At 49.9% G+C, this 24,840-nt stretch overlaps 1 protein-coding gene across 1 annotated transcript in view; it reads right to left on the reverse strand.

Moving 5' to 3' along the window:
- HASPIN (histone H3 associated protein kinase) overlaps positions 1-24,840 on the reverse strand; it is a 775,218-nt gene that overhangs the window by 329,089 nt on the left and 421,289 nt on the right. Inside the window, exon 10 of the mRNA XM_078671435.1 lies at positions 11,055-11,117. Coding sequence (XP_078527561.1) covers positions 11,055-11,117 — 63 coding nt within the window. The remainder of the gene's footprint in view (positions 1-11,054; positions 11,118-24,840) is intronic.

Here is a 24,840-nt window from a genome sequence, read left to right on the forward strand (position 1 = left end):
TGTGTCAGCCCGTTTTGAACGGAAGCGGGATTGGTGGAGTATGTAGTCAGGCGGTTGGTGCCTGACGACTGGCACGCCTCTCGTTCTGGAGCTCTGCGCAAAACCAACAGACCTGTGGTGAGAGCGTACCAAATACGCAGCGCTGCGCCCCCCCAGCAGGAGCTTTCACGAGACCCAGCAGGCGAGAGAGCGGCGGATCGTCCGCCGTAAGACGAGTCTCCAGGTGAGCAGAATCACCTTCAAAGTGCAGCGACAGGAAGAACACGACCGGCTTGCTGACAACGTCAGGGCACTACACAGTTTGCTTGGTACATAGACACTGGACTATGTTCACAGCCTGGACGAGTGTTTTTCCTTTGTTGTGCTGCATGAGAAAGAACGCATCCTACTGACTGAGTGGGGGCTTGGAAGTGTGCGAGCTGAAACGGACCCAAACTACCAGCATGCAGTGAGAGGCACCGACCGGATCCTGCAGTCTGTTTTCTGTGGCCGCACAATAGCATCCAATAGGATCAATACAGTGGACTTTCAAAAGACCCTCACCAGTGCACCCTGTCACACTGAAGAGGCAATCCAAGCCGAAACGCGTCTGCCAGAGGGACAGTCATGGCGATTGGCCATTATCAGTAATATGCTCTGAAGGTGATAATAAAGCTTACCTGATGTACCGTCGAGCATGTGTCAGCCCGTTTTGAACGGAAGCGGGATTGGTGGAATATATATATATATATATATATATATATATATATATATAAAATCCACCGCTCCAAAGGACACCGCAGAACGCCGCACCCTCTCGGAGAAAGAACAGACAACAGTCTCAGGTAGCAGATTAGTATCTTTTTTCTTTATTTAATTTTCTTCATAAAGTGCAGCAGTAGTGCCCTAGACCGGACGCGTTTCGGCGACCCTGTCGCCTTGTTCACCGGAAATAACGAGTGTTTGCCATTACACTTATATTGGTTGGTTGGTTGATTGCTTTATTTCGATATGCAAGTATCATAAAAGCATTACAAAAGTATATAAAAACAGCACATCGTAAAAGACTGTACATTTTAAAAGCAAACAGATAAAAAGTAGCAATTAGATCAGGAATAAATTAATTAAAAGGTAAATTAAATAGATATGGACAGTCTTTTTAAACGGATCAACCAAGCCCATTTTAAAAATTTGGATACAGCACAAACGATGGGAGAGGATGTATCAGTTAGTAAAATCCGTAGAGCCACCAGATGCTGGCGAGTACCCACTTGTCTGCAAAGTGGTTTAAGCCAGGGGGATCTTGGACGGGCGTAATCTGGACATTCAAAAAGGAAGTGGACCACAGTTTCGGGCCTATTTGTACATAGGGCACAGTGGCGTGATGCCTGCGCAGGCATATCCCATCTAGAGAGGAGGTCAGCTAGAGGTAAAGTGCCTAGTCTAAATTTAATGAAAAGTGCCCGGTCCACAGGTACTGTAATTATGTCCAGATAAGGCTCAAAGGCAACAACGTCTTTTATTTGCAAGTAAGCTGCGGTGGAATTGCAGTGACGCTGGTTGCTGATGAGCTTGGCAGAGACCCATTCCCAGTATAGTTTTTTTAGGGTCGCCTTCGGGGGGGCACAGTGGGTGGACCAACACGACCCCAAGCCTAGGTCCCCTAGGAGATTTTTAATGTCCCTAAGCCATTTGATCTTGTGCCAGCCGTCCGAGCCCATCACCTCTGACAGCCCGCCTGCGTATGATTTTAGTTCCGGAACCCTCCACAGACGAGCCCAAAGGAGAAGAGGCCGTAAGCGGGCCTGGTCCTTGATTGCTTTACAACCCGTATCCAAAAGCACCGGAACTGTCGGGGTGCTCATCGGGATGGCCAAGAGGTCCTTTAGAAATTTGTTCTCTGCCTTGGTCAAAGCCTCCATGTTACGTAAGCCCCAAAGCTCAGCCCCATAAAGTGATGCGGTTACAGCTCGGGCTTTGTAGATGTCTATTATTAGAGCTACACATTGTTTAGATGAGTTATTATACTCCTTCAACAAAGCTCCCCCCACCCTTTTATGGCTGATGGTAATTTTGTTTATATGGGGAGTCCAGCTCATGACATCGCTCATTCGAATTCCCAAATAGTCAAATTCTGACACTCTTTCAAGAGGGATAGAGTTCAGAATAGGAGGGCGGCCAAGCTTACGGGGTGGGTGCATAATTAGATATTTGGTTTTATCCACGTTGATGACAAGTCCTCTTTTTGCACAAAAGTCCTGGAAGCGGTTCAAGAGCTTCTGAAGGCCCTGGGGGGTTTTGGAAATGAGGAGGGTGTCGTCGGCAAACAACAGGGTTGGAATCCTAACGCCCCCCCAAGGAGGGAGCGTCTGCTGGTTCGCCAAGCTGGTGCTCTACCACCCCATTCACGTACAGGGAAAATAAGGTGGGAGCTAGTACACAGCCCTGCCGGACGCCCCAGACGACCGGGATCCTATCGGTCTTTTCCCCGTTCAGTCCCCATCGCACCTGAGCATAGTTGTCGTTATGCAGTTTGATGAGGAGCATTAAGATGTAAGGGGGCATCCCAAGACCATACAACACCCTCCAGAGTTCCTCCCTAGGAACCAGGTCAAAGGCAGTCTTCAGGTCTATGAAGGCCAAGTAAAGACTGCCTTTGCCCAGCTCCACCACCTTCCAGTAAAGTAACAGGAGTCTAAAGACTTGCTCGATAGTTCCTGTACCTGAACGAAAACCGGCTTGCATATCGGACAATATGTGGTTGTCATCCACCCACTGGAGAATCCTCCCTAGAATAGCTTTGCCCGCCACCTTCTGGGTTGAGTCAATGAGGCTTATTGGCCTATAATTCCCCGGTGAATCCCGACAACCCTTTTTAAAGATTGGGACTACCTCTGCCCCTTTCCAAGACTCCGGCACAGAACCTCCCTCGATGATAGCATTAAGAAGGACAGAGATCAACACCCCCCATTCGCCCGGGTAGGCTCGAAGAAGGTCCCCTGGCAACCCATCTGGACCAGCTGCTTTTAGAGGTGTTAGAGAATTAATCAGGTTCGTAACCTCCCGTGCGGAAAAGAGGTCAGTGCCTCTGTCCAAGGATGAGGGGGGAAGGGAAAAGGTGTCATTGAGTGTGCCTTCTACGGCAGAATAAAGAGCCTTAAAATGGTTAAACCACGCCTGGGCAGTGATAGTGCAGGTCCTCAAGGTGTCATCTGGACGGTTTCTACTACCCACCAGGTCCCAGAACCCTTTGGCGTCTCTCCCTCGACTAGCGGCCAGGAGGTCCTGCCAAAAGCTATCCTCCCATGGCATTTTTTAAACAGTGTGAGTAAAGCCTTCTGGCCTCCCTGGTCCTGGTTTGTGATTTGGATTTAACCGCTTCGACAAGCAGTGTCTTTGCTTCCCTGCAATTACGATTAAACCAGCCCTGTCTGGCCCGGGGACGTAGTTTCTTCCCGTTGGGACTGGCTGGGACAATAAAGAGGTTGCTTAGAGCCTGAGTTAGATTACAAAACCTGTCGGACACCCCCACCACCCCACCCTCAAGAGAGTCAGAATTATCTAGGGCTGCCGCTAGGAGCTGCGTTATGGAGGATATTTTCTCAACTGAGAGCGACAGCTTGGCCCACTTTAGCCGTCGTCCACAGTAAGAGACAGATGACAGGTCCGGGACGGTGGCACATGGGGTTCCACTCCCTATACCTTCTAACCACCAAGGAGTCAAGGCGAGCGAGAGCAGGTTGTGATCTCTCTCGACGGAGGGTATAATCTCCATGTCTTTGACCGAACTCCATAGGTGGACGTCAAGCAGAATGTAATCGATTCTTGACGTATGGCTGGGTCTATTGTATGTATGTGCTCCCTTTTTGTCAGAAATAGTCCTACCATTAAGGGCCCTCAAGTCAAACTCCATTGATAGGGAATTTACCTGGAGCGCCACTTCCGTCCATCTTTTAATGGGGCTAAGCTCTAGAGCCGGTATCCCCCTCCTGTAATCAACATCCTCTTGATCTTGGGTGACATCCGAGTCGAGAGGCTCAAACGTGCAATTGAGGTCGCCCGCTACCAGGGTACAGGACTTGTAGGGAGAGGATCGAAGCAGGCCCTCAAGGCGGGCTATAGTGGGGGATTCTCTACCCCCCTTGGTGCCTCGTGCATAGATGTTGTAGATGTTTAAAATAACACGACCCTTGGGGGATTTTAGGATTATGTTAAGGAGATCCGGACAATTTGTGTCGTGCTCCTCCACCCTACAATTAAGCAAGGAGGCTACCCAAACGAGGAGGCCACCCGAGGGACGACCCCTGCCAGTCACTGAGGGTACAGCTGGTATATGAAGGGAAGAATATCCTACCTTATGAGGGGGCTCCCTACTCCAGGTTTCCTGGAACAGACATATGGAGTACTCCTCCACAAGTGCGTTCCAGTCGAGCAGGGCCAGTTTCCTGTCCAGACCAGCCACATTCCAACTGAGAACCCTAACAAGTGGGTCCGCCACAGCCGCAATGCTACAGGGCTCGACAGGGCCATCCGTGACTGTGTCTCCCAAGGGAGGACAGACAATGGCAGGCTCAATTTGGACCCTCGCCACCCCTGGTTCCCCTGTATCTACTGGGGCGACCTGCTCCCCTGGGGTAGTCAGGGGGTCATTACCTACTACGGATTTAGAGGACTGGACATCAGATGTTCGGTCCACCCTAACCTCATAAGTGGAGTCAGGGAGTCTGTACCCCATAGGGCCCTAGCTCGACAATGGCCAAGCTGCATGTGGCTGGGCTACAGTTGTGGCTAGATGCCATTAGCCACAAGTACTGTTTTGGAGGGTATACATGGGGGGTTGGCCTGAGCAGTTCATGGCCGGCCGCGGGTAGAAGTATGTTAAATCAACTGCTTCAACACCAGAACCCGACATGGCCTGTCCTATGCTACATATTGTGTGGGCAGCTCTCACGTCTTGGAAATTAACCACCACACAATCCCCCTCAACCAGTTTTTTCCCCTGACCAATCCATCCCACCCTGCGCACGCCAAGAATCAAGCCATCCACTCCCAAGGGAAGGGGTCTGTTGGCTTTCAACCAGTGGATGACTTTATTCTTCAGTGCCTGATGGGTTTCCTGCTGGTTGTCCCTCAATGCGGGAACCTTGATAAGGACAACAACATACGGGTGACACTCAGGGGGAAGATTAACTGGGGGACACTTTCGTGCCACCTTTTGTGGTATAACCACCGGGCTAGGGATTTTAGGTTGGCAAGTAGTTGGTTTTGCCTTTAGGACCGTGGCTACTCCCCTGGCTTCAGTGAGTAGAACAGCTGGTGGTTTAGGCTTAGAGCTGGTCACTCCCTCTTGCAGCTTCTTTTGGTCAGATTTAGGCTTTACAGTCCTCGCTACTGGGGGAGTACTGGCATGGACCTGGACAACATGAATAGTTGGAGTCGACTTTGCACTAACAGGAGGTGCAGATATCAAAGCCTTCCCAGTGGCTTGTGCAGGAGCGGACGTTGATGGTGAGGTTCCCTGTATTAGGCCCCCTGAATCCCCTTTCCCATCATTCCCATCCGCAGTATCCTCCCTGAGCTTAGACTGTAGTTTAATTAGGGTTTTCAGGGAGAAAAAATTGTCCCGGGTGGTCTGTTCAAATCTGTCTAGCCTGTCCCCCAAACTCTTGACTTGGTCAATAAGCGGTACCAGCAAAGACTTGACCAGTTTCTCAATGAGCTCGGGGGAGGGCGCCTCGTGTGGTATTGTGGGTAATGCCGGGACCGAGTAATCTGACAAAGAGTATCTGCCCCTGGTACTATAGGAACAGTACCCACAAATAGTTCTGGCCCTCCACCATCCAAATGAGTAGAACCTCTGGGGACATTTTTCCTTGGTCGCTTGTGTAGCGAGGAGTAACTCCCCTTCCGTGTGCTGATAATCCTTTTCCTCTTCTTGCGAACCAGACAAGCTCGCGCCAAGGGCGGCGGGTTATGAGCTAGTGGAGGAACCCGAGAGGATAGTTGGGAATTTTGGCCGGGGGATGTAGTTGTAAGTGTGACAGGACGGGGATCAGCAGCCACTAGGCTAGGGCTGGGGGGCAGGGGATTTATTATTAAGCTTTCCAGCCTATCAATACTTGCCCCTATGGCTGCAATCCGTGGCTGTACGGACAAGTCCCCTGACAAAGGGGAGACAGGGTAAGTGGAGATTGGAGACATGGCATGTGCAACAGCTCCTAAAGAGGAGCGTTTGGAAGGGAAGAATTCTTGTGAAAGGCGCCGTTCCGTCATCACAATCTCCTTTTCAATAACCGCTGCTACCCTTGTGATGAATTTGTCCATTGTGCCCATCATTGTGCTCCCCGTGGCACTTTCGCTCCCACCCCTCAGTGCTTTACCAGAACGGGTAGACATGTGGGCCGCTCTACCCGCAAGGAGAAACCAGGCTGATGGGCCAGAATTGGTGGATGAAAGTAAGGTGGCCCAGCCCAGCCTCTGTCAGCCCCTGACTGCCACAGACTGCCCGCCCTTTGCTCGGGCTTCGCTCGGCATCCCGCTCGCGTCCCGCGGAGTGGCTGTCCAATAGTCAAATAGGGAGCGTTGCAGTCAGGGGTGCGTGTCTTGGTGGGGGCGCGGCCGAGCACACCTGTGCAGCGCAGGGACTCCTGGTCTTGTGAGTCCCTGCTGGAGCGCTCTCGGCAGACTCGCGGTGTTCCCTCCTCCTTCCTGGGATCAGTAGTCGCTCCTGCAGCCTCTACCCCTCGCCACTCGCCGCGCAGCGGCACCCGCGAAGCGGGTGCTGCAAGTTGTTGACAAGCGGCAATATATATATATATATATATATATATATATATATATATATACACACACCCACATATATAGAGGTATATATAAACATATATATATATATATATATACATATATATATATAGAGGTATATATAAACAAAATTGTGAAAAAATGAAAAGCAAGGGGAAGAACTCTAAGAGCATGCCCCAGGTAAAAAGAGACTCCACAAGAGGTACCAACAGCACCAGTGTGAAGCAGCGCAGGACACAACAATGTCAAGATACCTAAAAAGCAACAGCATCCCCTCAACGGGGATGGAACCCTGGCCTCCTGTGAGTCAGGCAGGGACACGGACCACTACACTCATGAGGTAAGAGTGAGAAATACACAGACGTAAGTCTGACAGAAAAATAAAGCAAAATCGCCTTTTGTGTTGACTGAGAACCCACAACCAGTGAAACACCTGGAGTGGAACACATAACTTTTGGAGTAAGAGACAGAGACCTCAATCACTTGGCCACAGTGGGTCCGAAACAGCAGCAGAGACCAGTAGCGGAAGCACCTAAACCTCTGCATAGCAATAGCAAAGGGACCGGAGTCCCTGCCAGGGAAGTGCAGATGGAAATAGAAAACAAGGCAATACACAGCAGTGACATAGCTGGCGGACATTCCACCGCCTATAGGCAAAATTCCTACCGGGCCCGAGCCATGACGGTAGACGTAACAACTTCCTCACTCCAGGAATGGACCAGAATAGAACGCCGCCAAGACATGGGCAAAGGAACACCACCGGCACCCTGTGACAGCGAATATATCCTATGTGTGTACACATGTCGAAGCCACACAGAACACAGAAGAAACAGTTCCAGAATGGAACAGAACAACATGCCCCCAAGGGCATGTTGTTCTGTTCTGCACACACCGGGGAGAGCCAGGCATAGCAGAAACCCAAACAACACTTTGGGGAGGTGTGCCTCCACAGAGGCAGGAGAGAGCTACAGACCAACCGCAGACGACAACCCAGAAGCCCTAGGAGAGAGTCACACCAAACCCGTGGGTCTCACGAGAGGGGATGTCCTACCACAGTAGGAAGAGCGGGACGAATCGGGAGACACGGAGTATAGACCAAAAATAAACATTCCGCAGGAGCCTTCGAAACTTCCTGTGCCAGGAAGAGCAGCTATACAATAGCCAACAAGTACCCCACATAGGGTATGGCACAACCCTATAAAAGCACCTCTTGAGACGAGTTCTTAGGCAGAGGGCTAAAAAAGAAATGCAGAAACAGCTGGCCAGCTGTAGCAAAATAAGGACAAGACGAGAAAAGCTGCACAGTCCATCTGGGCAATAACGTCTTGAACCCAGAGACGGAGGACCAGAAAAGTGACAATACTGCAACTAAAAGCCAAAGTCCACAACAAGGACCATGGAACTCAAGGAAACTCAGACATGAGATGTTGAACCGCCGAGTCAGCATGTCTGTCGAACAAGGTGACCCCATCAAAAGGCAAATCCCTAAGACGCTCCTAGACATTGGCAGGGAAACAGCCATTGCGCAGTCAGGCATGGCGACGCAGAGCAACTGACCAGGCCATAGCTCAACCCACCGATTCAGTGGTGTCCATGGCCGACCGAATGGAAAACGGCACCATTTCCCACCCATCACGAATCAACCGATCCAGGTCAGTCCGAAGACCCTCCGGAAGAGTGGGAAGGAGGCGCTCGACCGAGTCCCGAAGGGCAGAAGTAGCCTGTGCAAACACGCAAGACATTTTCAGGGATCTAAGGCCTGCACTGGTGGATGCAAATACATGGCGGCCACTCAACTCCAACCATCGAGACTCCCAAGTGGGAGCGAGTAACGGAGATGGGGCAGAAGGCAGCGAGACGGTAGCCGCCTGAATTATCAGCCCTTGAGCCCTAGGATGGAGGGACAAACAGACAGATTCATCTGGAGCAGGGCGATGTCGATGTGCAATAGCACGATCCACAGGTCCCCCGAAGAGGGCCTCTCCCAAGTCCCCAGAAGAGTGTTGTATAACGACTCACCAAAAGCAACAAGGGCTCCACTTCCATGGTGCCCTGGTGGAGCAAATCCAGCAAGGGATCATCGGGCAGAGGGACTGAGGGTGGCTGCACTTGTAAAATGTCCGTAGACCTGCGAACTACAATCGCAAAAGTCGCACTAGCCACCATGGCCATTTGCGTTAGTGACAACAGGTCATCCGTAGGGGACGGCATGAGGCTAATCCTGCCAAGAAAACGTGGGGGCTCTACAGCCCAAGGACATCTTTGGCCCTGCCAGTGCATGGGGGTTCTGCCCAGAGGGACAGCGAAACAACCATGGGGGTGACCAACCTCCACATCCTCCACCAACCGATGAACGGCCAGGGATGGTACCGGCATAGTCTCAACGTCTATGATCCCCGAAGGAGCCTCGTCTGTCAATGCGACCTCCACCGAGGTGGGAACCTGCAGAGAGGAAAGGTGTCCACTCGAGTCGAGCACTGAGCTGCAGCCTCAGCCGGCGTTGGCGCAGGGAGCCTCACAGGGCTATACGGAGACCACATGGAAGGCTTGTACCGGAGTCAGGGTGCTTGACCTGCGCAGAGGGGGAACCTGCCGGCGAAATCCCGATCTGAGTCCCTACCCCGTCTGTGGGGCCCGAAGGTGCGAGAGGGGGAGACCCAAAGATGGCTAGTAAGGCCCGAGAATAGGCCTCCATCTGGGCCCTAGTCGCCCCAGCCTCAGGAAATGGCGGGTAAGTGGGGGTCGACTCCTGAGGGCCCGTGTCCGGTGGAGACCGGGAGCAGCGGGCGCCGTCGTTGCGTGAAGTCGGCGACCTCTGTGACTTTTTTCTTGTGCTTACCTGCAGCAGGAGAGCGACGTCCGCAGGAACGACTACGTGACCTGTCCTTAACTGACCGCCCAGCACGAGGAGACCGACGGTGTAAGGACTCCAAACGGGACTTCCGGGCAGACAACAAATTCATGCGACGTTCCCACAGGGACTTCGTCTTCAGCCATCAGCAGGCGTCCTACTCCTCGGAGTCGTGTTGCTCTCCCAAGCACCACATACAGATCGCGTGTGGATCGGTCGTCGACATCTGCAGCTTACAGGATTCACATGCCTTGAAATGCTCCGTCCATCATCCCCTTTTGTATCGCTTTGTTCGCCCTAAGTGTGGCAGGGTATGCTCAGACGTGAGTCCCTTGTTCACTTGGCCACTGGATTCAAGATAGCCTGGCTGATGAGGATTATGAATCCGAAACCGGTCCCAGGATGCTTGTTTCCGGTCCAGGGAAGACATGGCTTGGCAGTTCGGGCTGGACTGTTCCCACGAGGCACAGGGTCAGACTGATTTGCATATAGCCATGTCTGAACTGGGGTGGCTGAGTGAACTAAAGAATGGTGATAGATTAAACCCAGATCAGTTGACTGGGGGTGAGTGTTTCATTTGTTCAAGCGCTCCGTCCATCATCCCCTTTTGTATCGCTTTGTTCGCCCTAAGTGTGGCAGGGTATGCTCAGACGTGAGTCCCTTGTACACTTGGCCACTGGATTCAAGATAGCCTGGCTGATGAGGATTATGAATCCGAAACCGGTCCCAGGATGCTTGTTTCCGGTCCAGGGAAGACATGGCTTGGCAGTTCGGGCTGGACTGTTCCCATGAGGCACAGGGTCAGACTGATTTGCATATAGCCATGTCTGAACTGGGGTGGCTGAGTGAACTAAAGAATGGTGATGGATTAAACCCAGATCAGTTGACTGGGGGTGAGTGTTTGATTTGTTCAAACGCTCCGTCCATCATCCCCTTTTGTATCGCTTTGAAGCCCGAAGGCAGCACACACTTTTACCGGTCGCCGAAGGCCTGAAAAACAAAAAAAAAACAAGCGAGAGGCAGCCGCTTCTCCGGATCTGCGTTGGGATGGGGAAAAGAAGTAACCTGACATCAGCACGCAGAGAGGGACTTATATGGTTCCACTGATGTCATATCCGTGGATGACATCAGGACGGAGCCATGCGATGCTGCCTCCTGGCGCGCAGGGGTACTGTTGAAGATTTTTCCGGATCCAATCTGACGCCTGGGAATATTCCAAGTTAAGAAATATGCGGCTAGATGTCTCTATCAGATACAGGTTTCAATATAGAATGCTCATATTTTTCTTTGTAGATGTATTTTGGTTTACATTTTGATTGTTTGCTAATGCCATAGTTCATTGACTGCCGACCTGTATATTCTCTTGTCATTTAATACGGTTCAAAATGGAATTGAAAAATTGAAAAAAAGTGTAGATACTCACGAGTGCAGCTTTATAAATCCCTCAGTGACATTCTCTCCCTCTTCACACAACAGACTCAGCTCCCTGTGAGAAACATTGAACATATTAACACCTAAAATGACAAGCAATTAAAAATGATATGCCTGTATTATGCAATCTGAGTCAAGGGATGAATTCCTCAAAGTTTGTCGTAAGATAGCATTTCAAAAGCAGAAAAACAAATCAGATCGTTCAAATAATTAATTGGCAATTATTGTTTTTTTCATTTACTTCCCATCCATCCCTCTATGTGCTTTAACTCATTTGTGAGTTCTGCTAGTTCTAGCTCTTTGGCCAAAATAACTTTCAATTTCGACCCTAATTGTTCTCATGGCAAGTTCAGGTTAGAAAATAGCAGCATGCAAAATGTTCAGGCAGAAAACCCATTCCTCGCTGAAGGGGTCAAATATAACATGGGACCAAAATTCGTTTTTATTTGGATTAAAATACAGAAGAGCGTCCAACCTCTTGGACCTGGGTGCGCAGTTTTTTCTTCTTTGATGTTAGCCATGGAAGAATAAAAAGTAAAGACTCTCCTTGGCAGCTTTCAACAACGTACCAACTGTTTTTACTCCGTATGGAGCACCGCTCTAACACGTGAAAGACATTGCTTTAAAAGATCTTTGTTAAACTGCGGTTTTCTCTTTAACATCCTCGACTGAGTGTTTCTCGGTGTTAACCATTACTTTAGGAGGAACCAATACAGAGGGTTTGAAGTATCACTGCTTGCCTCCGAATTTGTCTGCGCCTGTTAAACAAATTGAACATGTCTGCAAGAGTGCTACTGCATTACCTGCATACAGATGTGCTTGTACAAAAGAAGATGCTTTAAATGTGCCATATTTTAGAATAAGTAGTTTTATGATCTTTAAAAGGCTTAAATGCATTACAATGAAAAACCCCACCTCTAAAACTCACATTACTTTAAATATTCTGGTCATTGTGGCCAGGCATTTATGATGGCTACATCCAACAAGTCTGTTCTGTGGCCAGCGTATGCTGGGGTACTACACCCCTATGCTCCCGAAATCCCACTGGGGATGATAACAGCGATACCCCATGGTGGAGATTGGACTCCCCTGTTGGAATGGGAAAAGTAGGGATTCAGGCATTGGGCGACCTATACGAGGATGGTGAGCTACTGACCTACCAGGTGCTGCAGGAGGGGTATGATCTACCAGGGGGGGGGGGGGCGGGGGGGGGTTGCAGCCCTGGTAGCAGCAATTAGGAAACACAGGAAGGAGGGAACAGTGGAGCCCAAAACAACTATGGCATGTCAGTATGCAGTGATGGTGGCAGGGACTTTCAAGGCAGTTACATGCCTCTATTCCAGGATGCTCAAAGAGAAGCTTAAACCACTAGATAAGCTAAGGGCAAAATGGGAGACAGGCATTGGGAAGCTCATACCGGAACCCGCATGGGGACATATTCTTCGCAGGGCCTGGAAAAGCATTAAAAACCTCCTGTGATTCTGGGCAAATCACTTAATCTCCCCGTGCCTAAAATGAAAGCGTGTCCTCATGTAACGTAACTGGTGCTATGTAAAGCGCTCTGATACCGGATTCAGTTCGGGTCTAGTTCGCGCTATATAAAACTCTGCAAAAAAAACTAGGAACGCACGGTTCCAGCTGGTGCACTTCTTCATACTGCACAGAGCATACTTAACGCCGGGTAAGATTCAGAAATACTTTCAGGTAGAAGATGCAGCATGTCCTAGATGCGCGAGAGAGGGGGTGGAATTGGAGCACATGCTGTGGAAGTGCCTGAGGTTAGGAGGTTATTGGGAGGAAGTGGGAGACCTGTTAAATGGAATTAATGATCGAAGATTAGATTTTGACATAGCTACATGCTTACTACATTGGTTTCCCCACACTCCCAAAACGAAGGTGACCAGTAAATTTGTGGACATGGGATTATTGCTAGCAAAATGAGAAATAACAATGCACTGGAAGTCGAGGGAGAGCCCCAACAGAAAGAGATGGAAAGCTGAGCTAAGAAAATGGGCCAGTAGTGAGAGTGTTATTAGATTCCAACAGGCACGACGCTCGAACAATGAGAAAGCGCTGGAGACAGCAACAGCATGGGAGATGCTGGTGCAATTGCTGACTGATCAGATGACGGAAGAAGAATGAATGGAGAGTGTTGTTACATTAGGAGACCTTGTACATTGATGCTATTAATATGCTAGCATTGCAAGGGGCCATGAGACGTGTTTTAGGTTTGTGCTTCATGTACTACACACCAGTGGCAGGGGGAGGGGTGTGGGATGGTAGTTGGGGTTAAATATAGAGTAGTGAGTAGGTCAGCTGTATACAGAAAGAAGGGTGAAGGGCATGAGTGGATTATAATGCCATTATCGAGTTGGAGAACTGGTGTGATAATTGATCATTTTACTGTGATGTAACGTAACACTTTTTGACATTGATTCGATGAATTATGGCGTGACCTGTGATGTATCTTGCAAGTTAATAACAAACTACCAATAAAATATGTTTCCAAAAAAAATTGAAAAAAATAATTAGAGAAGTTAGCTTGTGTAGACATTGCTAATCTGGGCCGAATTTTTCTAGTCGATATTTTTAAAAATAGCGTTTGTGTTGCTGTGATAATGTAATATTTCAGGAACCATGAGACCTATATGCTACATTTTAGTGTCAAAACATAGGTTTTAGGGTCAAGTAGTCTTATAGAGACAGAAAATAGAAACCCTCTAGCTTTTTCCAAAACGGCAGCTCTATGTGTTTTAGCCATCATTTTGGTAATGTAGTTTCATATTGTTTTTGTTTTAGGTTTTCCATTGATTCAAATTCGTATACATGAGCGATAGGAGGTAGCAGAGGATCTTTACCTCCTGACAGTGTGTCTCCAACTACACAACCTGAGGACTCCTTCAACGAAGAAAAATGTGTCATAAGCCAAACCAATCCGAAAGAAAGGCTAACATTAACTGCGGTTGGGCAAAAGAGAGTTCAAGCTGCTCCAGAAATACGGCAAGAGGAAGTTCACAAAATACTGAAACTGACGGGTGAAGAGGATAAAATATTTTATCACTGTAGGAAGTGCTACAAGTCATTTACAATGAAAAAGAGCCTGTAAAAATGTGTCAAAAAATTGCAGAAACCAGTGAATCACAATAAGAATCAGTCTTCTGCGAAAGAGATGACAACCAAACCCAAAGCCCATCCACTTAGATCAATGGCTACCCCTCGTCCACCTCCAACAACTGATCAGAAAGCAGAGGCTATTTAATGTGTTATCTGTGGTTTAGCCAGAACAAGGGCCAAAGGTATTGACAAAAGAACAAAGGACAAATTATTTAAGTCTCAAAGGGCAAACATGTTTTTATTTGCAGCTAGTTTCTTCCAATATGAAGTTGTCAGCCGAGTAGCTGATCTAAACAGCAAGGTGAATGTATTTACAGCTGATTTGTATGCCCACCCGAAACGCATGCGGGCATACATTTGAAAATCTAAATGTAAAATTTTCTCCTGGCAGCAACATAACCGCCAGCCTTCAGTTAAGCTTGCACTCTTTGAAAGAGCAAATTCAGTTTTAAAGTAACTCGAGTGCTGGCTACAGGTTCACGTTCAGTGAGATCAGGGAAATAATGGTAAACATCGATGAAACTATTGATCCATAATAATGAAATTAAGATTTTTCTGGTGAGAATGTACAATGACAGAATTTGTTTTTCTCAGTCTTAACAAAAAGAATGAGCCACTTCTGGTGTTCAGCTGGTTTGACTCCTGAAGTTCTTGCTGCTAAAATAGGATCACAGGGTGTAGTAAAAATCAGCAGCAACGATTTAAGAAACGTCCTGAAAAAGTTAGATTTTTGGACTTCATGACAAATTTTGTGATGCCCCAGACTCCACAAATCAAGGGAGTCAACAAGAATGCCTGATGTTTTCTTAACATTTTTTACATCATTGTTAAATATCAGCAGATCAAAACTGTTACTAACTACAGTTCTGGAGTTTGGAACAGAAGCAGACAACCTCGTTGATGGCTTTGAAGATCTATGCGAAGAAATGAAAAACAATCCATGAACCGACAGTCTTGTGCTGTGCAAATGTACAGTCTTTTCCAGTTCATGCTTTAGGAATTACATCACAGCAAGAAGAAAACCCCACTACTCATGATGACTGCTCACGCAATCTAAAACAAGTGCACAAGCTGAGAGCTAATCACTTCAATGAACAGGACTGGTGTATCAACAACTCAGAATTACATAGTATGGAGCAGAAACTTCTTAGCTCATTCTGCAAAAGCTTGTGAATCAGACAGCACATCAATTCCAAGTCACTTCACCAGGAAATGATTTACAAATGCTGCTCTTGATAATTTTTATTTTATGGTTTAAATCTCTATTGAAATTTCAGACAAAACAAGAAAACAGGACCTCATGCTCCTTTTTAGACATTGCGATACAGGCTTCAAGTCGGCAAAGACAATTTTACCAAGTAATTGCTAGGAGCTGGTCTAGAGTACAGGTCGTGTAAAACACCTAAGAATGAGCCAACACGCCCCCCCCCCTTCCCCCTCTGTCCAAAAATCAAAAAGAAAAACCCACAAGAAGGAAAAAAGGGAGGTGGTGGAGAAATCAACGAGGTTCGGCTATCCGCGGGCGTGCAGATCGCCTCTGCTCTGGGATAGGGGTGTCGAAGGCGCAAATATCGGGGACAACTCAATTCTCGAAACTACCCTGTGAGTAGTGTCAGAAAGGGCCGCCACAATTCCGGGAATTCCTCCCCTCTGCCCGCTAGCACATGCGACAATTTCTCCATGCCGAGCACCATCCACAACCGATGCAACCAACCTGTGTGTGGGGGGGCCTGCGGGGACCTCCAGTGGGCTAAGATGTTTTGTGTGTCTGCCCCTAGTGCTATGGCAATGAGGCGACCTCTTCGTGATTTCAAGGGATACATCAAGGCGTTGGGCAGCCCTAGAAGAATATATGCTGGGAATCGAGGGCGCTGAGTGTTTAGATGTGAGTCTATGTCATCCAGAATTGTGTTCCAGTACCCCTGCAGCCGGTCGCAGCTCCAAATCAAATGTTCTAATGTGCCTAGTTCCCCACACCCTCTCCAACAGAGATCACTAATGCGGGGGTCGAAATGATGAAGGCGCTCAGGTGTATGGTACCAGTAGGTGGCCACTTTAGTCAGAGTTTCGGTGAGGCCTGCATGATATGCGGAGTGTCTAGGCCTGTAGTAAATGCCCCGCCATTCTTTTGGTGTGAGTGCCCTCCCGAGTTCCCGCGCCCACCGACATCTGCCAGCATTGTAAGTGTAGAAGTTTGCAACAAGGAGGTGTTGGTACAGGTCGGAGATTAACTTTTTGTCAGATGTGCGCGTGACAAGCCATTTCTCGTATGGAGTGAGAGGACGTTGTGCTCCTGGCCTAACCTGTGGGTGAAGAGCCCAATAACGAACCTACATGTAGGATAGCCTATCGCCCTCTGGGATGCCATATTCCTCTCTCATTTTCTGGAATGAAAGAATACCATCCAGGTTAAAAAGATGCCCTAAAGACCTGCAAAGGGAGTGCCGCCAAGCCGCGAACTCCTTAGGTTCTAAGCCCGGGGTGAAGTCAGGGTTGGCAAACAAAGGGGTCAAGGGGAGGGGAAGGATGTTAATTCGTGTTTGGTGGCAACCCGATCCCACGCCTCCATGACAGTCCTGGTGATATGGGACGCGTATAGATTAGGCGGCCGATGGTGCTTCGGGAGGAAGGGGATTCCTTGTAAGGGCCTTCAAGCCACTGCCTGGTCCTGGAAAAGCAAGTGTTTACCAGACTCCAACTGGTACCATTCCACCAGACTACTGAGCTGTGCCGCATAGAAATAGAGTTGCAAGTCAGGTACTCCCACCCCACCATGCTCAGGCGGAAGAACAGCGATGGACTGCTTAAAACGTGGTCTACGGCCCTGCCATATGAAACGCGCCAATTCAGACTGCGTCTGCTGAATCCAGCCTGTCGGAGGACGCAGGGGAAGGGTCTGAAACAGGTATAATATCTGTGGCAGAAGTGTCATTTTGGTGGCTGCTATCCTCCCCAGCCAGAAAAGGGAGTGGCGCTTGCATCTCCGGAGCTCTCCGCGAAGTTGCGTGCGGAGTCTAGTATAATTCGCTTCGATGGTGGCTGGGACGGTGGGGCCCAGAAGGACACCCAGTTAGGGGACCGTGGTGCTAGACCACTGCACAGAGTGCTCCTCTTGAACCGAGGTAAACGTCTCGGCCGACAGGGAAATATTGAGGGCAATTGACTTATCGGTGTTAATCTTAAACCCGGAGGCCAGTGCGAAACTGTGCAGTTCAAAAAAAAGGGATCGGTGAGGGAAAGTAAAATATCGTCTGCGTACAGGCTAATCTTGTGCATGTCCCCCCCCAAATTTGATTCCCGTAATAAGCGCATGTTGCCGAATCCTCTGTGCTAACGGGTCCATATACAGAGGAAACAGGATAGGGGAAAGGGGACACCCCTGTCTGGTCCCTCTGCAGATCGGGAAGCGGGAGGACGTGTGGCCATTAACGTGCACCATGGCATCAGGCAGCTTGTAACAGTCTAGGATACGGGTACAGAGAACGTCCCCCAGTCCAAAGAGATGCAAGACCTGTTCAAGATAGGGCCAGTGAACCCTATCGAAGGCCTTTTCGGCATCAATTGCCAGTAGCATGCAGTTCCGTCGAGTGCGCGACCCAGCTTCAATGAGGTGGAGGACCCGCCAGGTGTTGTCGCTGGTTTGGCGCTGCAGGATGAAGCCGGCCTGGTCCGGTTCCACCAGTTGTGGCATGTAAGGTGCTAGCCGTCCTGCCAGAATGCTCGTATACAGTTTGAAATCAATGTTGAGGAGCAAGATCGGTCGATACGAGCTACAGCGGGTTGCGTCCCTTCCGGGCTTCGGTATGACCGTAATCGACGCTTCCAAGAGTTCCGTAGGTATCGCGCCAGGTTGTGCCAAAGAGTTAAAAAGATCTCGCAACAGGGGGGCCACCTAGTGGCAGAACATTTGGTTAAAAACTGCCAGGTACCCATCTGGGCCGGGGGATTTACCAAGTTTAAGGCGCGAGATTGCGGACACCACCTCTTCCAGGCCGATTGCTCTGTCCAGGAACGCCGCCTGTGCTGGATTCAAGGAGGGAAGGTGCGCTCCCCTTAGGTATCCCTGGCCTGTGGGTCAAGGGAGTGGCCCGCATATAGGGTCTCATAGAACGCCCGAAAGGCCTCCGCTATTGCCACATCGTCTGAGGCCAAGTTGCCCTGGGCGGTATGTATGGCCTGCACCACTAGCCTCTGACGCTGCTCACGCAGCTGATTCGCTAGCAGGTGTCCGCATCTATCCCCCCCAGCGTAGTAAGCGTGGCGGAGGCGAAGGGCCGCATATTCCGCCTTGTCTTGGTCCAGGGCTGTCAGCATTTTCCTCTCTAAGCACAGTTGGCGTCATGACCGCGCGGCTCAAGTACGCTTGTTCCAGCTTGGCTACCCTCTGCGCAATCTCCGCCCGTTTCTGCGCTCGTTCTTTGTTATAGGCCGCAGCGATAGATATAAATTTGCCCCGCAAAACGGCCTTAAGGGCGGACCACTGCAATGCCCGCGAGGTCTAAGAGTTGGCATTGTGGGATAAGAATGGTGGATTTAATCCTGTCTACCGTTGACGGAAGATGCAGGAGGGACTCCCTAAGGTGCCAGTGTCGCTGCGGTGTCGGTGCGGCTAGTAGCGAGAAGGTGGCGACCATCGGGGAGCGGTCTGACAGCGATGCGGGTAGGATGTCGACCTCCCTTGCTCGCGGCACGAGCGGGGAGGAGCAGAGAAAGTAATCCAGCCTGGCATATGTCTTATGGGCCCCGAGTAATAGGTGTAAGCTTTACTGTGTGGGTGTAGGTGTCTCCACAAGTCAATGAGGCCCAGATCCCGGAGGTGAGCAAGTACAGACTTGGAAATAGATCCCACCTGACCCGACCTTTGGCAGGAGCGATCCGTCGTGTTATGGAAAACTAGGTTAAGGTCACCCCCTAGCAGTAAGTATCGTTCAGTGTTGGCCGTGGCTGCTGATAACGCTTTCTGGAGAAAGACCTCCTGCCCCTAGTTGGGTGCATATACAGAGCCCACCACCAGGATCTGGCCCGCCACTAGGAACCGGTACACCAGCAGGCGCCCTTTTATCTCTGCCTCCCGGTAAAGCACCTTGCCCGGGAATGATCTGGACACCAGTATCGCCACACCTGCAGTTTTCTTGGAGGAGGCCGAGAATAGCTGTGTGGGAAAGGCACGGGACTTAAGTCGGTGCTGGTCTTTAGGTAGCCGGTGAGTCTCCTGGAGGAGGCAGAGATCGGCTGTGGAGTGCTCTAAAAGGGACAAGCTGTTAACAAAGGGGGAGGGAGAGAATAATCTTAGAATGGATTCGTTCTCCCTGGGCTAGTCTTTATAAACAAAATGAATCCATCAAATAAAAAACGGGGAAAGTGTCCCTACGATGGCTGGGAACACCCTGGTTGTTTTTGGTACCCCTCACACACCAACAGGCCCCTTGGTGTCATGCTTCATCATTGGGGTCCTCGCACCCCTCTACGGGATGCGGCGTGGTGCGACCTACGGTTACGTGGGAGCACTTATGACGGCTATGTGTGGTGTAGGTGAGGGAATTTTATGTGAGTGCGTGGTGGGGTTCTTAGTAGGTGATGTTAAAAAGTGCCTGGCACGTGGGGTGTCACAAAAAACTTTATTTGGCCCCCGGGATGGTACTGTTAAAATGGTGAGAAAAAATAGGTAAATTGCGCAAACAATGTGCGCCACCTCCTATGTGTGTGTCAATATGTTTCGGTGTAAAAACACCTTCTTCAGGACTGGGGTACACAAATCCCCACCTTACTCACGTTTTTCTACTTTTTCAGAATGTATTACTAAAAAAGTGAGATTTACAAGTGCAGGTAATACAATGTACCTACTAGATATCCGCTATTTAGCTGAACTGTAAAGGAAAGGGCCAACATTTTTTTTCAGGTGGTCCATTCCTTAAAAACCATAGGTATAGTGACCTGTGGATACAGTCAGAAAGTGTGCGGCTCGGATTCCTAGACACGTTGGTGGGGCAAGACCACTCGCCGTTTTATGGGGTTGTTTAGCCCTTGCACGTTAAGGGAAAGAATCTTAAGTCGCGGGTGAGTCATTTCCTTCAACCACCTACTCGTAGCATGGTGTGCCGTCCACAGGCCGAAGCCCGGGAGGAAAGGGGCCGACAGCCGCCATGTGTAGCTTGTGGGAACAAGAACAAAAAAGGATGGACGGAGGAGTTCCCCCCAAAACAACCCCCCTCCCGGAAAGAACACCCCAGAAGAGACCCCCACCACCGCCTCCCACCCCCCTTCAACCACCCCACCCAAACCCACCTGGGAGGCATGAAATCAAGAGTCCAATTCTTAGAGCCATAGCCAACAGGTGCCCTCCCAGAGGGCCCCCTCCCCCCCACCCAACCCCCAAAACCCAACATGAAACCAGAGAAAATGCCTGTCGCCCAGGGGCGTCCAGTAGGTATGTCCAAGTAGGAAACATGGTCAGGTCGGAGAGGACCAGAACACTCAGCCGAGTAAAGGATGAGACAAGTGAGGAAAAAGGACCCTCCCGCCGCCCACCAACTCGACAGAGATCAATCAACAAGTGGCCAGCGTTGTCCCGGCTCAGATCTTAAGTTCCCTCCGAGGACCCGCCAGCGAGGGCCTCCACGGCGGTCGCCAATGCATCATGCTGACTCTGCGCTATCTCGGAGGCAGGTGGCTTCCGCTGGCGTCACCTCCTGGTCTATCTTGTCCAGCCTGACGGAGAGACTGCAGGTCTCACGCTCTTGCCTCTTGCGACCTCTTCAGCGCCCGAGGGCGCTAGACCCAGCAGGCAGCAAGCGTTCTCCAACGAGCGGAGTTGATGGACTTTGTTGTTGGGACAGAAGATGAGGCGAAAGGGATGTCCCCAGGAGTAAGCGATTCCTTGCTGTCGCAGGTGGTCAGTCACAGGCCGGAACTGCTTGCGTCTTTGAAGCTTGAGGAGCACCAGGTCTTGATACAGGACCAGTGAGTGTCCCTGGAAGGAGATAGGGTGCATTACTCGTGCTTTAGATAGGATAAGCTCTTTGGTCTTAAAGTCCTGCACACAAACTAAAATGTCTGCGGGAGGTGCCTGGGGGCCGCGGGGTGGGCCCACTCTATGTGCTCCGTCCAGGACAACTTCTGTTGTGTGGGAGGCGCCCAAGATATGGCAAAAGATGCCTAAGGTGAACGCAAAGAGGTCCTTGGTATTGTCGGTAGTTTTCACTCCTCTAATACGGATGTTATGCCTTCGCGAGCGGTTTTCCACATCCTCAAGGTGTAGCTGCATGTCCATATTCTGGTCCTGAAGGCGGAGGACCTCCTGCTGCAGGGTCGTCAGATCCGCGACCGTGGTGTCGCTGTTCTCCTCTAGCGTGGCATCCCATTCCCCTATGGCGTTGACATCTCGGCGCACTTCTTTGAGCTCCGCTTCTTACCGACTGTATATCTTCGCGCAGGGTGAGAAAAAGCGACTCCAAGAAGGCCTTCGTTATGGGCTCATCGCCAGACGCCGCAGGTGGTTTGGGCGCCGCCACCCCAGGGGCCACAGCCGCCATGCCTGGATTGGGTAGGGTGCGTCCGAATATGTCTTTCAAGGGATTCACTTTCGCACTCCGGGTTTTGGACATGCTCCTCTGCGGCCCGCCCCCAGTCGTGACCAGAGGCACACCCGAGCGCCCGGTTGCGGCAGTGTTGTAATGACAATGGCAGTCCGGAAAGACAACAAGATGGCAGAGGAGGCGCTGGCACATAGAGACCAGGGCAGGCAGCGTGTGTCCACCACCGTGATCGGCAGATCTTCACGGGCAGGGTGATGCGGTCGGGAAGGCAGCCTAAACCCCTTCAGCACGAGGTGCAGGCTAAGGCCTAGGCGGGCCTATCTCTTCCTCTCCGGAGTTCGTCCAAACCAGGTCAGGAAAAGGCTTCGGGTGCACAGCCACCGTTCCAAAATAACTCCACAGGGTAGCGCGTGGCCCGTCTTCCCCACCTGTGGCCGAGGATCTGCACGACAGGCCTTCCACTATCCAGGCCGGCCGCCGCAGTGTGGAAAAGTAAATTTTGCCATGTTCTGTGTCCCTACGTGTTCCCCACCTTATGTTATATGTGCATGATTAATATGCATATGTATTCCCTTATGATCGATTAAAGACGCAATTCTAGTTGTGTCCAACTCTAGTATGCCAGTTTCCAGTTCTCGTGATAGCTACGAGTATTAGGCCTATGTAAAGTTATGTTGCCACGTTTCACAGTGTGCACGTTATTTCATTGTAAAGTCCCCGTTTCTAGGCCTCAAAAGGGCCCGGACTCAGATTCAGCTCCTGTCTCCTGAACCCTCGCTGAGGAGCGATACAGCCCCCACCTGTATCCCTGACCCTTCACTTACTTCCTGCCTCACAGTGCCCGGCTCGGCCTGGCTCTGCCTGCCAGTCTGCCAAGAGTATGTTATGATTCTAGTTATCAGTCCAGCTCTCCTTCCCTGCATTCCTAAGCTACTGAATCGCATCAATAGTTTCAGTCATCGTCTAGCCTTTACGTCTCCATGTAAGAGAAATACTGTATTTATGGTCATTTAATATTCCTCAACACGCACTACATGTAGAATAATGCATGCACCAGTCTTAGTGTCTGTTAGCCTTTGCCCTGATAACTTTTGGATTCTATCAACATGTTCTCTAAACATCAGATACTAGATAGTGTTTAGGTACATGTCGCTCTGACTCTCCAGACTTTCGTCTCTCCTTCTAGCGCAGAAGTCATAGCCCCCAGCTTCTCCTAGTAACACGTCATTGCCAGTTTGCGCGCACCACTAGGTCAGAGGTCCCGGCTCCTTAGGTAGCCCCCTCCATGTTTCCGCCCCATTTATGACATATTCTGTTACGTTTACATCACATGTCTATGTTCACGCCTCTTGTTACACCTACTTTCTGCCTTATCTTTCGCGACTGCTACAAACCCCACCCACTGCTACGCCTACTGTATGTACTGTAATGCAATTGTTTTAGTATATATACTTGTGTACTGTTATTAAAGTCAGCGCGCTCATCCCAGACCCTGCCCCGGCAGCTGCCGGGCCCTGCCATCCCATTCCCGTGCAGGTTGTCCTGTTCCTGTCCTTTATGCTGTATTAAAGCCTGCAAACTCAAGTTACCTCGAATCTTGACTCTTATTTATTGAGCTATCTGTTATTATATATCTAGTCAAAAATAGAACAGGTATTTAATTATTTATTTACCACATAATGGCGCCAGAATAGGGACTTGCCCTTTCCCCACGCGCCGGAGAAGCCACGCCAGCCCCCTGACCCTCTGCAGCCGTGACGGAACCATACCGTGCACGTGCAGATATTTCTGCTTCAAGTATCCCTCAGGCCCACGGAGGAGACGGAGGTTGCGGTCCAGCATCCAGACGAGGCGGTGGAGGAACGCGGCGAGTCCCGACCAGAGCCCAAGCCGAGAGTCCAAGGTCCGAGGTATCCGGAGGCCCACCTGTAACTGAAGTCCGAAGTTTGTCCGTCCGTCGTCGTAGCAGTCTAGTCCAGTGCGAGGCCTTCCGTTCTTGCTGCCCGGTGAGTACCGTTGCTGGGGTAGTATCTAGACAGGGTCAATTGCATTGTCTCTGGTCCGTGGGTTTGGGTACACAGATCCAACACGAAGTGTCCACTTAGGTGGATGCGGGTCCTGACGTGTCTCTTTATGAGACCGGTAAGTTTCGTACTGTTTCAGCAGTGCATCTAGTAATTCTAGTAAGTTCTGTTTCTCGAGAAATTCACGTGTTTCTATTTTCAAGTATTCCAGGTAATGTTTCTGTTCGAACTGTTATTTTAAATGTCATTTCAATGTGTTTTTAATGTCGTGGTATGAGTGATCAGTCTTAAGTCATTATTGTGTTCATTGTGTATTGTATTGTGTCCAGATCTCAGTATAGTCATGCCTCTGTTTTCCAAATTACGTCAGTTAAAAACTAGAAAAGTTCTGCTCGAAGAAGCAGTTCCTGTCCCGTCTAGGGACAGTCCAGGTCATTTTATGTATCAAAAGCATGGCATAAGTGCCATATTGTATCTAGATTTATGGGTGGAGTACACCAAACAGTTAGAAGAAAAGTATAGATGGCCCGTATCGGGTACATGGGATGCCGAGTGCATCATGCGAGTAGAAGAAGCATTATGGAAAAAGAAAGCCAGACAGTCACAGAAAGATGCCATCGAGTTATGGCGCAAAGAATCCCATAAAAGAACCGAAAAAGAAATCAGGAAGTCAGAATTAAGTAGAGAATCCTCAGAAAGAGCCCAAGAAAGGGAATTAATCAAAATAGGTGAACGAGTTAAAACCGAACAGTCAGACAAGACAGAGGAATGCCCTTATTAAGGGTATGTACCCTCTTCTTGCCGAGGACTTGCCAAAAGCAACCCCGGAGGCATCCAGTAATTTTCCGCCACCCTTAGTTCCGACCAAGCTACGTCACAAACCGACCGCAGCTGATATTTTTCTCTCGTCCTACTTGGACGACACAGTCCCAGAATATGCAAATCCTGCTCCGCCAGCTCCTGTAAATAATGTAATTCCTGCTCCTCCAGTCACCGGGGCACCTGTTACAGCACCTGTTACGGTACCCCCGGTCCAGCCTACATTACAAGTTCCCGCTACACTGGTCACTCTGCCAACACGAAGGGTATCAGTCGACGATTCCAG

The sequence above is a fragment of the Lissotriton helveticus genome, chromosome 12 (assembly GCF_964261635.1).
Source record: "Lissotriton helveticus chromosome 12, aLisHel1.1, whole genome shotgun sequence".
Taxonomy (NCBI): Eukaryota; Metazoa; Chordata; class Amphibia; order Caudata; family Salamandridae; genus Lissotriton; species Lissotriton helveticus.